This window comes from Rhinolophus hipposideros, assembly GCF_964194185.1.
Source record: "Rhinolophus hipposideros genome assembly, chromosome: 4".
NCBI lineage: Eukaryota > Metazoa > Chordata > Mammalia > Chiroptera > Rhinolophidae > Rhinolophus > Rhinolophus hipposideros.
In genome coordinates this window covers 106008857-106025028 of record NC_138050.1, presented here as the reverse complement: position 1 = coordinate 106025028, position 16172 = coordinate 106008857, and the positions used below count along the sequence as shown (strand labels likewise).

Here is a 16172-nt window from a genome sequence, read left to right as displayed (position 1 = left end):
GGTGCCTTTGTGCATAAAGACAAAAATCACCAGTTTATGTACATGCCATCCACCCACTCGCCCCAGGAAGAGGCTTTTACCTCTCGCTCTTTCAACTTCAGGCATTTAAAGAAGGAGCTGGTGGACAGATTCATTCAGTCTCCCGTGGGCACAATAACACACGGGGTGGAGAGAAGCGTCCCAGACACGTGGATTAAGGCTGCTGGGGTGATGGGCAGGTTTTAAAAAAATGAATTTTTATGATAGATTGAAGAAGTACTACAATGAACGACAAAAGTTATTAGGAGGAAAGGGACTTTAAGTGTTTCTGGGAACTGTATGTTCTCTTCCTGCTCCTCAAGAACTCTAATTAAAGAGCAAGTTACTCTGAAATTATTTTTTGCTTTGTGTGCTGTGCTTTTGGACACAGCCTTCCAATAAGAACATGGAGAACTGACTTGAAAAACATTGCTTTTTGTTGGTTTACTTACTGGTTCAGCAAACTTACCACAATCACTTAGAACTATTAATTGGAATAGAACACTTTCTCTTGAAATGTGTGCACAACTTTCTGTAATTTTTAAAGATTTTCTTTCGAACGTGTGACTTGAGATTAGAATACGCTCTTGGTTGCCACACTTACTTTGGTGCTTTACGGACTGACCAGGTATCCCTCCCCTCCCTGCACGGAAGCCTGTGGGCTGTGACTTCGCTCCTCTTCCCATTAAGGAGCAGAGTATATTTCTGTAAACCTTAGCTAGCCCAGGAGCATTGCTTTGGCATACAGCACATTCACAAGTGTAATGCAAGCGGGAAGTCTGGAAAGCTTGCCAAGCCTCACTGCTAGGAACCTGCCCATGACCAGGCTGGAGAAGGAACAGAACGCAGGTGGAGAGGCCCCTGCGGAGCTCGTCCATACAACTGAGGAGGCCATCCTGGACGCCCGCCTTCCCACCCACACTCCTGAGGGAGGCCCGCCTGGACCGCCCCTCTGGGCTCGCCTGGAACACAACTGCCCAGGGAACCCACAGTCATGAGCACAGAAATAATCATCTTAAGCAACCACGTTTGGGAGGCCAGTTTGTTAGGCACAAAAACTAACTGGGACACCTTCTTTCTTTTCCCTTTCTTATCAATGGCTTGACACAGGTGGTCAGAGGCATAGAAAAGCAGGCCTGTGAGGCAACGGTAAAGGGGCCCACACCGTCACACTGTCCTCTGAAGCTCAGCTCAGCAAGTGTAATGTGAGCACAGATCAGGAGACAGCACTACGGCCGCAACAGCAGCAGCAGACGAGCCCCGTCTGCAGATCTCTGCACCCAAGTAAATCCGGTACCTGATGGTCTTTCCTGGGTCGGCCTCTATGACCCAGGTGCAGTGCAGGTTGTTGTCGTAGGGAGCTGGGTAGCCAGGGGACAAGAGGCGCCCTGAGGTGGCTGCGTGGATCTGACCGCCACACTCCGCTGTAAGAGACACAGAAACACGGGGTCACTCGAGGGGTCACAGGTGGTCATCTGGCCACACTTAAAAACGAGTCCCGTCACGTCTGCGTCCTGTGCACAGGGAAAAGATCATACTCATCCCTCCGCCTGGCCCTTTTCTCGCCTTTACCTGTCCGAGCATGACTCTGATGGAAAAGCACTGTCCTCGATGTAATGGAGGTTGAGAGGACACAGCAAGGAAACACTCGGGTTATAATTCTGATAACTCTCTGGGAACACTCTCAACACACCGGCACTGGGAAATCCGCCCTCACGCCCAAGACGACCCACACAGAGGTGGGCAGTAGCAGCCGACCAGTGCCCGCACTGGGGGCACAGGGAAGAACCCTAGGGCTCACGGGCCAGGCGCTGACCGCAGGGACACGGTCCCCACTTACCCACGCAGGACGGCACGGGCTGGTCCCACACTCTGCGGTCCCCACTGAGGCACGTCAGGGTGCTGCCGCCGTGCATGCTGTAGCCAGGGTTGCAGCTGTACAGGACCGTCGTGTCCGTGAAGTGGCCTCCGTCTCGCACCCTGTAGCCATAGCTCGGGATGCCCGGGTCCTCGCACTTCACTAGGTCGAAACCTGTGAGAAGGAGGGGACAGCAGGAGTACAGGTGAGAGCAGAATGGATTCCGGGGAGCACATACAGCGAAAGAGCCTGGGTTGTCATCTGTCTTCTGCCGTGTAGAAAGGAGAAGCCATGAGTGGATGTAAAAAAGGGGAGTAAGTGTGGGTCTTGATCACCAAGTTTTGTTAACCATTTGATGTTTCTTGAGGTCTGGTCACTTTAATTGTTCCTCTCATATTTCTTTACTTATTAGGACACCATTTTTCCAGAGTGCCAAGGTATCATCTGCTCCCTGTGCCTCCAGCCGGCATGCTGGATTCTCTAGAAAGCCTCAGAGCCTTCTCTGAGTGGGACTGTCAGCCTTTGCAGCGTCCACGTCTCCTGTCACGTCCAGAACCTTCCAGAAGGAGGGGACACCCATTCCTGCCACCATGGTGCCTTCCAGGGTCATTACTGACAGTGTTCACTGCAGGCCATGGTCAAGAGCCACCTGCTTCCCCTGAAACACCAAGATCTTCAGCTGGGCGGGAAATCAAAAAGTCGCTGCTGCTCCCAGGGTACAGGCCGCAGCCCACGGCCAGGAGCTGGCGAGGGGCTCCACGCAGCACCACCGCCCGGAAAGAGGCAGGACAGTGGCTTCATCAAACCCAGCGCTTACAAGCAAAGCAATAGATGACGGTGCTGAGAGCTGTGTGCTGCTTCCATGGGAGGCAAAGCCTCGGGGCCATCTGTGAAGACACCCCGCAGTGACAAGTTCCTGTCCTGGTCACCACGCAAACTGACCTTTTTCACAATAGAGTTGGCAGCTGAGGTACTACATGGGCTGTCTGCATTTATTTCCCCCTAACTTCTTCCTTTTCTCAATATAAAATTAAAAAAGAATGTATGGCGCTTGCTAAGTCTGCCGGTCAAACTTGCAATTTGAGATGCCTTCCATTGAAGGGAATATATCCTTAAATTCTGAATAGCATTTTACCCTGACGATCTCTACCTCCTCACCACTGAGTTTTACAACTTTGCACAGGACAGACAAAGGAGTCCACGTCTGGTAACTTCCACACAGAGGCAAAGAAAAGTTTCCTTCTTTGAAGTTTTGTTTTTTTTCCGATAAAGTGACTGTGTTTACAGACTGTGCCTTTATGGTAACTCTGACTTATTTAAGAAACGCAAAGAATTTTAATTCAGGATACCAGCCAGGAAGAGCAGAAGAGTTTATCGATTCTGGAGCAAACCAAAGGCCTACTCCCAATCCTCCCGCGGGGGAAGTAAGGCGAAGGGTCCCGGACACAGAGGGTCTTGGGCTCACGCAGATTCTGATCCTCTAGCAGACCTCTGTGAGAGGTAGCGTCACACGCTAATGGGGCCACATGTGCCCCTGATGACAAACCAGGCAGAGGACCAGGGACCAGGGACACACTGACCGCCACCCACGGCAGTCACAGCTGGCTGTCCTGCTGGGATTCACACCCTGTGGGACCCGAGCTTCTGAGTTTTCAAGAAGCATCAGAAATCTGGATGTTTCGAGCTCACAAAAATGCTTATTGAGTAAATAAATATTCTGAAAGGGGAGGTGTCGACAGCCCGAGGTGAGATCATCAGTTACGTATAAACAGCATTAAAAGAACGAGGTGTAGGGCATGCAGCCTTGATGGGGACTCAGAATGCGAAAGCTTGGCATATTTCATCTTCTGCTTTAGCGGAAGCTGTGAAAAGCACACACCTGCTGGGCTCATCGCCGGGACAAAGAGCTCGTCAAGCTGACTTGTCCTAGACTTTCCATCCTGACAACAAATTCCTGCCAGGTTCTACAGAAGGGTTTTGTTATAAAAGATTTCCCTCGATGGAGAGTTACTCCTTGGCTGATCTTCCTGTGTGGCTTCCACACGGTTTCATTAGCCTGCAGTCCTGAGCCCCACAGACGGCTTAGACATGAATGCTTTTATGTGATTCAGCAGATCCCCCCCCTCGGTGGCTTTTCAAGACATCAGTCAAATCAGTTACCGAGATTTTAGCATCCCCAAATTTACTGCTATTACAGTTAATAGAAGTCACCACGAGAGAAAAAGGACAGATGGGAGTGGAAAGGGTAACTACTTGTCATAAATAACATGTCTGCAGGTCAAGATGTGGTTTTAAAAAAAACAACTTTTGAGATTAAGGGATAGAAAAAGCAATAAAGCAGATTTTTCTCTAACACATTCAACCCAAATGAAGTTTAGTAGACATTTTTATTGATACATCTTTCCTTGCTCCCCCCTACCTTGCTCCAAAAAGATTTTAATGCAAGTTTGGGGGCAGAGAAAGATGTTTCTTCTAGGTAACTTTAACACGAAATGTACTGTTTCGTAAAAAGTCCCACATTTCATTCCTACATGCCTGAAAACTCTAGGCCACCAATGTCATTACACGAAATAAATTCTTTTTCCTTGATGGGAAGTTGAAAAGTATTTGCCTTTTGCAGAATTTTGTTTTCCAATTTTCACTCCACTGAAGAAAGCTTTGTTTGTGCAAAGCTCCCCCATGATTTAATAATCCATGCATCGTTACAGGTGGAATTACAGACATTTCTTCTGGAGGAAGCAGTGAACAAAGCAAGGATCACTGCCATGAAAGGACGAGAGCAAGTTCTGCACAACCCAGCATTTGTCCCCTGTTGCACTCTGGGAACTCAGTCAATTCACACGCACAGGAGAAGCCCTGCTCCACGGACAGAGTGAGACTCATTTCAGCTGAGCTCTGGTCGCTATGTCATTAAGGAGTAATGTGATCACTGTCTCCCCTAAATTTCAGCACTGCTTTTAAACACTGGTACAATAAGTTGCACTGATGTCTAGTAGCAGAATTGTGACATGACAATATGGAATTCTGTGATGTTGATTCAATGTCCATTTCAGGAAAGGATTCTCCTGTGCTTTACTAACAATATTTTCTTATGATTTACATTTAGATCTACAAAGGCATTTCTCTAAAGGAGAGGTATTTCCATTTTAATATGAATCTAAAAGACTTCAGAGTGATCAGTCTTAAGATTGCTAAAGAGTAATGACTTTAAAAATGTAGAGAAAATATCTGTTTTTGTTTCAAAGCCAAGGGCCTGCAGAAAATCAGTGTACAGATGTTGATTCTGTATTTTCTTCATGCCCTACGACCTTTAAAAAGATTAGGTCGAGTTATTTTGGGTCAAAACATTATTAAGAGTTGCAATTCTTGCTTGACCGTGTTTAGTAATTCTATTTCTTTCTGTTTTTCAGTGATTTCTTAAGTTATATCAGCAGCACAGATGCTTTGAACAGTATGTCCTAGTCAAAACAAGCTGCAAACACCAGGTAGATGAAAAGCACCGCTCCTTATCGTCTGCAGTAAGTGCCCGTTGCAATATTTTTAAGAATTAAATCCTGGACCTCTTCAAAGTTGAACAAAATATTAGTGTTATAAGAGGCTCCACTAAATCTCTGGTACTGGACTCATTCTTATCTTCCAAATAAAGCACTTGTGTGTAAAAAGAAGCCGCTCGGCACTGAGGCCTTCCTATCCACCTGGCGCCTGGAAACAGTAACGGAGGGTCTTACTCCATCTAAGGACTCACCACCAGGGACGTCCCGGCTCAGGCCAGCTTTGGGGAGACGCTGGCAAAAGCATGCCTGTCATTTATGAATCTCTGATCTCTTCTATGAACAACAGAACAAACTGCAAACATTCACACAAACCTATTATCTCATAACTTTACCTAAACTTACTTCAATTTGGAGAATGTACTTTTTCGGTAAACATCTCTTTAGAATATAAGAAAGGTTGCTGTGTGCATAATAAACTATAAAATAATAGGGTTTTCACATTTGCTTTCAGCCAACAGAACTGTGACCACGTACGTATTCTATGTTAATTGCCTTTGTCTGCCGTCATTTGGAGAGAAATGCAGTCCAGGAGGAGAGCACTGCTTAAACTTACTGTGTTTCACACGAGAATTCTTTAACAGTGAATTCCCTGAAATGTTTGATTGATTCATGTTGTTCAACACCACTCTCATTATGAAGAATGAAATTCTGGGTGAAGTGTGGGTGCGTGTTTCATTTTTAATTATTTCTTAAATTATGTATCTATGTTTACTACCTATAGCTGTCATTAGTTTCAAATTAATTTTTCACAGCTACCTTTTCTTATTTAATCCATTTCTTTTTTCATATGTTGTTTTATTTTTGCTGCTACTATTTGATGATTATGTGAGCAGCCCCCGTGGAAATACGAGGTCTGAAAAGTTTGTGAACTCACCCTAGAAAAAGTGCTACACACCTCACTGCTGAATGTCACTACGGTCACCTTCGAAGTGCTCCCCTTGGGAAGCTATGCACCAACCCCAGCGCCTAGTCCACCCTTCAAAGCAGTTTGGGAACTCTTTTACTGGAATGGCCATCAGAGCTGTCATCACATTACCCTTGATGTCCTGAGTATCATCCAAATGTCTTCCTTTCAATATTTGCTTTCTCTTCAGGTAAAGAAAAAAGTCACTGGGGGCCAGATTAGGTGAGTAGGGAGGGTGTTCCAATACAGTTATTTGTTTACTGGCTAAAAACTCCCTCACAGACAGTGCTGTGTGAGCTGGTGCATTGTCGTGATGCAAGAACCATGAATTGCTGGTGAAAAGTTCAGGTCCTCTAACTGTTTCATGCAGCCTTTTCAGCACTTCCAAATAGTAAACTTGGTTATTAACTGTCTGTCCAGTTGGTACAAATTCATAGTGAATAATCCCTCTGATATCAAAAAAGGTTAGGAACAGCATTCAACAAGTTCGTGAACTTAATTGTCAGACCTCATAGAAGTGATAGATAGATAGATAGATAGATAGATAGATAGATAGATAGATCGAGAGATAGAGAGAGAGATAGTTCAGAGAGAGGGATGGAGGGAGAAAAGAGGGAGTCAGAGGGAGAGAGAAAGAAAGGGAAAGGCACCACATTGGACAATGCCCAAAGACCCCGAGTAGAAGAAGTAGAAAGATGGACAAATGAAGTGCCCCCCTCCCGGGGAGAGGGGCCAAGAACAACCTCACCAGATGGCCAGGAGCCCAAGGACAAGAGAGCTAGTAGGAGAGGGATGGGGATACAGAGTGAGGGACAGCTAATACTTCTGAAATGAAGTGCTGCACCAAGTCCACCCTCACACTCACCTCCCTGTGCCTTGTGCCCTTCATTTTCCAAGTGTCAAATATGAATCAGGATGCGTCTTTCATCCGCCACTCCCCTCCAACCCAGACTGTAGAAATTTTTATTAAAGAAAGCCAAAGAGTCATGAAAACACTTTGAGCTCCTCCTAAGTACGCTCTGTATAAATGTAAGGGATCAGCAACAATCCTGGGATTTATTGCTGCTGTTATTATTCATGTGTTGTTCCTTGTATTATTCTACAACAAATAACTAGAAAGGAATTGTCAGGCCCAAGCAGGAATGCCCCACCCCACTGGCGGTGAGGTCGTCAACCCCTCACAAGCACAGCACATCGCAGTGCGAGGAAGGGACAATGTCCTTTCTCGCTGTGCATATCTCACTCTTTCAAAGACTTTCTGCGTGAGTGACTACCATCCATCAGCCTAATGGTGACGCGCAAGTACCAGCCCGTCGTCACTCGGCTTGCTTCAGAGACACGAGTGACACAGCCGCCTAAGTCAGGGACGCGGTATTGTCTCGGGCGGCCAGGCTCAGGTACGGGCCTGCAACTGTGACACGTGAGGTGGACTTTCACCTACGCTCCATACCATGAGGCGTTCAGCAGCGAAACCCAAACGCAAAACAAAGCAAAACATGCTCCCCGCAATTCTGTGGGCAGAAGCAAGGCCCTGATCTGTGTCTCTCAAGGCCTGTCCCAGGCCCCGCGGCTCCCAGGACCTGGAGATAACCTCTGAGTCTCTGGTCAGTGGCTCCTATGCACCTGGTCACCAGCACCTGGCAAAGCCTGCGTCGCATGCTCTGCACAAGTGCCCACGCCTCCCCTGCCGACTGTCTCTCGCTGCGTTCACATCTTCTGAGCTCCTGCAGAGGTGGCTGCCTTGCCTAAGATTTCCTGGCAGGATGACCTGTGAGACCCGTGAATGCTTATTCTCGTCACAATCTTGTCACCTGCCTGTCACCCGCTGTCACCTCCTGCAGCCAGGCTAGCCAGGCTAGCTTCCTAGTTGTGCCTCAGTATTGCTCCAATCCCCCAAACCGTGCCCGGCCTTCAGAATCAAGTCCGCGCATGGCTGCTGAGCCCCCAGCATTCCTCCCGGCGCCCTCCGCCCTCTGCAGCCTCTTACGAACCCTCCCACAGAACATCTGGGCATCGGTGTGCAGCCTGCTGGGCCCTTCTGCGTTTTCCTGGGCACGTGCTTTATCACCCAAATAAACCTCACCTCCCTGAAAACGGCAGGACACTGAATACTCTGCCTATCGCACCATCTCAGGAGTCTGGCATCAAATTCAACACCGTGGAACACATTCACGTTACTGTGTTTCACTGGTGCTTATTTTAATTGTATTTGTTAATAAGTGCTTTTGATTCAAACAAACTTCTAATGATTTTCAAATGTCATTAAAACACAAAACGAACTGCTTGTTTACACATTTTAAACAATCAGTAAGCTGGCTTTCAAAATCATGAGAATGAAGGCTTACCTTTCAAAGTTTAATACTTTCTGATTTAAAACAAATAATAATTGGGAGAATTTAAAAACAACATTTGATCCGAATATGCAGTGAGTGGAATTTCAGAATGGAGTCAACAATATTATTTAATAAACCTAGAATGAAAGCTACGCTTTCAAATTTCTCCATAAACTGATTTTCAAAAGAGGGAATCCCAACAGTTCTCAAATCCATGTGGAAATGTATAATGACAAGTCCACAGAATGAGATGGACGTTCCATGAAATAATGACGATGAGGATGATGATACGTGAAATTCAATCCCCAAATCTTCAGGAACACAAGACAGTGCTATTTCAGTCACTGTGAGTTTGGTCTGAGGATAAATTAAATGACAACAAGCATTCCCAGCAGTGTTGGAAGCCAAAAGCCTGAGTGACCCATTGGATCCCAATTAGAAGTAAAAAAAGGTTCCTTCACTTCTTGATGAATGATTTGCTTATTTGTATTTCCTACTGGAACCAGTTTATTCCTGTAGGTCTGGGGATTTGTCTTTTACATTTAAAATAGCAGTTAAATATTCAACATTCAGCTTAAAAACGAGTATACAGGAAGGAGCCATTTCTTGGCATTTCTTTCCGTTACTGGACTGTGCAAGAGGACAGGACAATTCAGTCATTTCTCCTCCTACAGGACCCACTTCATACAGGTCTCATTTCATGCGGACGTGCATGAGCTCATCTGGAGGATTCCAGTGCAGCCATCCCAGGCACGACAGCCCACTTCTGGGATTTCATTCTCTTGGTTTCTCACCTGATGTTTCGGTGACAAAGATGCATCAGGTTCTGTACCTGGACCAACGCTGCAGGGAAGCCTGTGGCCTGCCACCCAGCTGTGCCTGCACTGCAGGGGCCCTCGCAGGGTCGGCGCCCACAGGCCAGGGAGCCAGGCTACCCCTCCAGCTGCGGACTACGCCCACCCCAAGCCCACGCCAAACCTCACACGGCTCCTTCCCTGTGCAGTCGGCCTGCTGTCTGATAAAGGAAATAGGTCTCTGTTTACCTGAATGCAAAGCACGTGTCAGGAAATCCCACATACAGGACTTCACTGCTTATTCAGAGCTCGGTACAACACTGCAACCTCCTGGAACTCAGTCCCTGGGTCACATTTCCTCCCTTTCTTCATCTCACTTACAGTCTAGTTCATCACCGAGTCCTGTAAATTTAAGAGTTTCTAATCTGCACTTAGGTTTTTTGCCTCTATCACCTTGTTCTTACTTTCATCTCCTCGGAATTAGATTACACAAGATCCAACGACCAACTTCTAACTACGTCCAGCTAAGTGTCTACATATTGGAGCAAGACTCAAAAGCAAGTGACACCAAAACCCTGGTGTATAAGTGAAGTCCTCTCATCCTCTCCCCACAAAGCGACCCTTCTCCACTTGCCCAAGTCCCTTGATGACAGTCACTGAGTCCAGAAAAGTCAGTGTCACCCTCGGCTCCTCTCTTTCTCTACAGCCCACCCCCAAACCCTCACTTCCCCATTTTATACAGGGAGTTAAAATGAAATGTTCCTGAAATCATTGTAAGAAAATTCAATATCCCTTTTAACTGTTAAACTATCCTTTGTTCCAGATTCACAGAATCTCAGAACTAAGAGTGTGTAAAATCATCTACTTATTTATAGAAGCAATCTACGCTCTGTGACATGCCAGATCACGCAGCTGGCTGGTGACAGTGAGGACACGTCCTGCTCGTCATCAGAGCCCCACAGGGTGCAGTCCTCTCACCCCCATGTCATTATTAAGAGAAGTACCTGGCAGTGAACGGTCATTCCTGGCATCTGCTGTTGAACGATGGTTAGTGTATCTCTCCAGAGTCTGCAAAGTTTAAGCTGAATATTTCTGATTGTCTTAATATTTTTTCCCAAATCCCTCAGTCTAATTGTTTTGTGCTGGAATTTAACAGATGGGATTGTCTTCATATCAGTGTTTTCTGAAATGTTTACTTAATAGAGAACAAACAAACAAACAAAACCTCATCTGACGATGTTGAGATCCTAATAGCCTTCAAATGTCCTTGTGTCAAAATTTGTGGAGAGGAGAAATATCACAAATGTAAATCTGAAGAGATCTCATGCCTTTTTCTTTTGCCATGCAAGAAAAATCAAAATCAGAACTGAAATGATCTGTGAGCCATACCCAGCGTGTCCATCCTTACAAAGCGGATGAATCTTGGAGATTCTCATCTTCTCATGAACGACCCTTTGTGAAAACAATGTATCTATGACTTCTACTAACACAATAATTATTGCTTTTTAGTTTCTCCACAGAAGAATGGAATAAAATTCTGTCATCACTCTTCCCATAAAGATTAGCGTTTTATAGCATCTGGTGATATCATCTGTCAGCCTTCATTTTATTTCACACTCAAGTCATATGCTTTTAGTTTACTCCTTATAATTAATTGATGTCACCCTTCTCTAGGTCCTTTGTCTTTTACAAAGTACTGGTGGCCAACAATATATTCATCAATTCTGAAAGATGAAAAGAAGTAACTGTGTATCAACTAGCAAATTGTCACAGAATATAAGGAATGATTAATTACAAAACACAAGAATAATTCACACAACTAAACCTCTTAGAAAATTATTCAGAGCCATGCAGGAGCTATTTCTAGATTGACATGCGCATGCCAATTTCTACAGGTTTGTGGGCTGTGTTGTGGATCACCTGAAATCCTACGTGGGCAACTGTGACATGGCCCAGAGGCAAAGCCTGTCATGGTTTCCCCGGGGTTATTCAGAACACTGTAAACTCTCCTGATGCCTTCCCCGTACCTGTTAGTAAGGCAATGAGGTGACAAAACTTCCAATTAGGAGGTGAGAGACTTGGCTTATACGCACCCCTCTCTCTCTAATGTGCTTTTTGGCAGTCAGCAAATCAATTAAGCCTCCCCTCCTGTCACTTTCCTTTTAGAAGGGTCATAGTACTTTGCCCTCTCCTCCCTCTGAGAAATGGGTGGAGATTTATGTTCTGTTACTGCAGTCTCACCTTGAGGTAGGAGGCGTCTGTCTCACAGCACAGCAGTTCCCCAAAGGCTTATCGCCATCTCACCCTTCTGGAAAATTCTATCGTTTGGCCCAGCATATTTTCTTAATGGTGTTTCACAATAAGGAAGTATTTATTCTGAGGTGTACACATAAAAGTATAATTTCCTAGTGCTGGGGATGAGGGCTGGGGACTGTTTACGTGGCATTCCCAGAGACGGAAGGCCTTTCTCTTTCTAACATGTGCCTCTTGCTTTACAGCCTGTCTATCGCACTGAAAGTCACTCAGTGTTGAAGAACGTAGTACATACAACATGATTCTACAGGCTTTCATGTCCTGCAGAAGCAGAGTAACAATGCAGTTCTAGGACTCTGTGTAAGAAGCTTATACGCCATGTGTGGCTGTGTCTGAAGGTGGTGACAGGGCGTTTCCCATCGTGCAACCCCACAGCCTGCAGACACGCACTTGTCACCCCACGGACGGCACAGTTTGCTTTCCTACGCCATTGCTTCTACAGCACAATGCATTCTGGGTACACGAGTTAATGTTTCACTTAATATACATATCGTTTTTAAGTGTCAGTGTCAGGCCTGTTAGAAATTAGCTTTATTTTTCTGTCCTCACAGCTAAGGTTCACTATGTTGTACTTGATAAAAATTCTTGGGAGAATCATTTCAGCTGTGATCCCCAAACTAAATTGACTCTAACTTAGAAATAATAAAGTTAGAAGACAACTCATTTTTCTGGGAATAGACTTAAATATAAGAGCACAGAGAGGTAATTTTTAGATAAGCACAAAAAGTAACTCTGTCAGAGTTAAATGTGTAGAGATTTTTTAAGTGTAGAGATTTTCTTTGAGCCAGGTTGTAAAACAAGTGAATTCTGAGATTCCGTCCCCAGCTCCTGGCTCATCCCTCCCATGTGCCAGCCGTCCTGCCACTGGTCTTCTACAGACATTCACCTGGACCCAGATCCTTTAACTGGTCCCCTGAACTCATGAGACTCCGAATCTTCACTATTTCTAGCCTCTCGGGCATCTTCTCTCTGTAACTGAGAGCTCCACAGTATCAGCAGCCCGTTCAGAACCCAGTTTCTAGAAACCACCTGCTCTTATTTACCAGGTGAGTCTGTTCACCAACTGAAACTCACAATATGGTCGTCCTTGCTGCTGGTGTAGGTCCACCACCGCGACTCAAAGCCAAACGCAAGTCACGCCCTTTCCCTCAGCCTGGGTCCCCTCCTGGGCCCTACGGAATCTGACTCCTCTCTGTGTCTGAGTCTCTGATTCAGCAGTCTGCCTCTGTCTCACGTCCCTACGAGCACAGGCTCTGGTTCATCCACGCTCTTCTTCCATGGCTGCCCCAAACTCCCACCCCAGGGATTGCCGTCACTGGACCTTTCCTTGCTTTCCATTGACATATGTTGTTGATACATTTCTGCTTCAGCTTGTGAATATCACCGCAAATGAACAGTTTTCATGAGTTACCGCCCTGCCAGACTTTGCGTAGCTCACAGGTCACACCCAGTGCCGAACGCTGGTCCCGAACATCTTGCAGAACTGCCCTTGCCTTCAGGACAGGTGCCACTGCCATCGGGTCCCGCCTCCTCACACTTCGGGGAAATCCCTATCTCTCCGGTCAGTTTCGATCCCAAGGTCTCCGTTTGACATGCCCTAGCATGGTGTGCTGTGTCTGGGTCCTGAAAACATGCGGCTATCGCAGTTACCCTCACATTAGAGCTGAGCGATAATAAATGCAAAAGCAATTATGGAGGACGAAGTTCATGGGAGATTAATGAGACGGCCATAAAATCTAAAGGTAAAATTTTGGTATTTCTAATCCAGGTAATCAGCAAAAATTGTGAAAAAACAAACAAACCCAGCTTGAATTAAACTGTGGTTTTGGATGTGTATGAGAGCTTTTGAATAAAAGACATTAAACTCGGTGGTAATATCAATATAGAGTCTTAAGGTCATTATGTGACTCCTTGAAAATAAAAGAGCTAACGTCTCACCGTTCCTCACTTGGGCTCGGCTCTGATGTGCCAGAATTCCACCACCACAGACCAGATGGAGAAGAAAGACCTTACCAGGCACAACCAGAGGCTGGGAAAACTTACCTAACACGGGGGAGCCGCTGCCGGTGCGGAGTGGTTGAGGGAGAGATAAAGTGGCACAGTGCTTGAGGGCTTGAGGGGCCCTGAAAATTGCTTTTCCCCCAGGAATTGCCCATAACAGAGGAGGTTTGGCCAAGCAGGTGGTGCTTGATAGAAAATGAGAACTCCACCAGACATGTTTCCAGCAAGCGAGGTGAGTGAGACTGGAAAATGAGGCCATGCGATGCAGTCACTGTCACGGGCAGGGTGACGGTCCCCAGCCCTGCGGGAAAGCAGACGCTGCCTTGTCAGCTGAGCTGGGGGAGGACTCCACTGCAGTGGCAAACAGTGCACAGGGAAACTGAGGCAGGGAGCGCGTTTGGGGGTGTGACTGGGTGAGCAGCCACCTATGAGAGTGCAGGAGAGGCCAGGTGTGTGTCTCTCAGGCCCACTGGATGGTGGGCACAGGAGAGGAGAGTGATTCAAGAGCCCTGCCAAAAAAGAGACTTTTCCTTAGAAGGTCCTTTGTAATTCAACACCGATGACACGCCGCTTCAGGCATAGAATTTCCTAAATCCAGTTGTAAGGAAAAAATAAATCAGCTACGAATTGAATACATCACTGAGCACTTCAGTCTCCTTCATCGCCAGGGAGCTGATGGCACTGGGACTCCATTGCAAGCACACACAAAAGGTAACTGTGAGCTGACGGAGGTGTTAGCTAGCCAGCCACGGTAGTCATTTCACAATACCCTGTTTCCCTGAAAATAAGACCTAGCTGAACAATCAGCTCTAATGCGTCTTTTGGAGCAAAAATTAATATAAGACCTGGTCTTGTTTTACTATAATATAAGACCCGGTCTTGTTTTACTATAATATAAGACCCGGTCTTGTTTTACTATAATATAAGACCCGGTCTTGTTTTACTATAATATAAGACCCGGTCTTCTTTTACTATAATATAAGACCCGGTCTTCTTTTACTATAATATAAGACCCGGTCTTGTTTTACTATAATATAAGACCCGGTCTTCTTTTACTATAATATAAGACCCGGTCTTGTTTTACTATAATATAAGACCCGGTCTTCTTTTACTATAATATAAGACCCGGTCTTCTTTTACTATAATATAAAAGACCGGGCCTTATCTAATAATGCTGCTGCACAGTGTTCACAGCTGCTCACGCGACAATCCTCGGCCACTTATGTATCAAAAGGAAGTGTGAATTCGGATCCACTAAGACAGCCGAGGGATGTTTGTTGGATTGTGACGGAGGGTTTGTTTGTCTCTGTTGAAATAACGGAAGTATACAGCTCAGAGAGCCTGTTCCATTTCCAATTCCTCCCATACATTTGTGCTAAACTGCTTCTGAAGAGTGACTATTCTGGAACAGTCCTGTGGAACCCTAAGAAAGTCAACATATTTCTTAAAGAATTCTGAATTAAATATAGAATTCTTTATTTTTAATTTTCAGAACTCCTTTTTTGGTAAAAATATTTGCTGACATATTTAGAAAGCATACTAATTCATTGCCCATATGAGTTTTCCTGAAATGAAGAGTTTTGTAATCACTGGGGAAAGCAAACTAAAATGCTGTTAACTAAGGAGAAACCCTGACTTCCCTGCCCTGAGCCAGCTCTGGGGAATCTCAGCCTGAACAATGATGGTTGGACGTCAGCTTTCATATCACAGATCAGACACGTGTGCAGGAGGAATAAAAATGAACACTGCTGCCCCATCTCAAGGAGCTTATGGGTCATGCTTCCATGAGCCATCACGACCGAATCAGAAGACCCTCATCTGTGATGGGATCAACAGGTCTGTAATAAGAAGCAGCGTTCTGTGATGGAAGAAGCTTTTCAGTTGCACGTCACCCGAACCTAGTACTCAGAAATCAGGAGTTGCTTAATAAATGCCTCCTATTACATCTATTGCTGCTGGTCCAAAGATGCTAGCTGTTCTTCCTGGCCCATGCTTCTAGGTACATAGATATCCGTCACTGTATGTGGTACCCAGCAAGGAAGGATCAACTAAATACCTGAAAAAAAGTTGTTCAACAGTTCAGTTCCGAGACCTACATTTGGGCCCTGGCTGTGCCACTCCTGGGTGTGAGAACTTCAGCATATCCTTAAAGATGTGGACACTGATTTCTACCTTATGCAGAAGAGTGAAAGGAGCCACTGACCAGGACCCGGGGTGGCCAATACGGTAAAACCAGAAGGTACGCGAGAGTGGTTGTAAATATTAAAGAACATACGAGAGATTATCTGTGCCCATTTCAAAAACGTCAGGCTGTTTATTAAGCTACATATTTACTCTCTGTTGACATTTTCTAATCCACTCATATTTGTAGATAAATTATGGATCTGAAACATTTAA

The 16172-nt window shown here is 45.6% G+C and overlaps 1 protein-coding gene across 4 annotated transcripts in view; it reads right to left on the bottom strand.

Annotated features, from left to right (window-relative positions):
* Positions 1-16172, bottom strand: part of CSMD1 (CUB and Sushi multiple domains 1) — a 1600646-nt gene that overhangs the window by 249743 nt on the left and 1334731 nt on the right. For all 4 annotated transcript variants that reach the window (XM_081046432.1, XM_081046429.1, XM_081046430.1 and 1 more), the window contains 2 exons: positions 1859-2050; positions 1316-1442 (listed from right to left, as the gene is read on the bottom strand). In XM_081046432.1, the coding sequence (XP_080902558.1) occupies positions 1316-1442; positions 1859-2050 (319 nt within the window). The remainder of the gene's footprint in view (positions 1-1315; positions 1443-1858; positions 2051-16172) is intronic.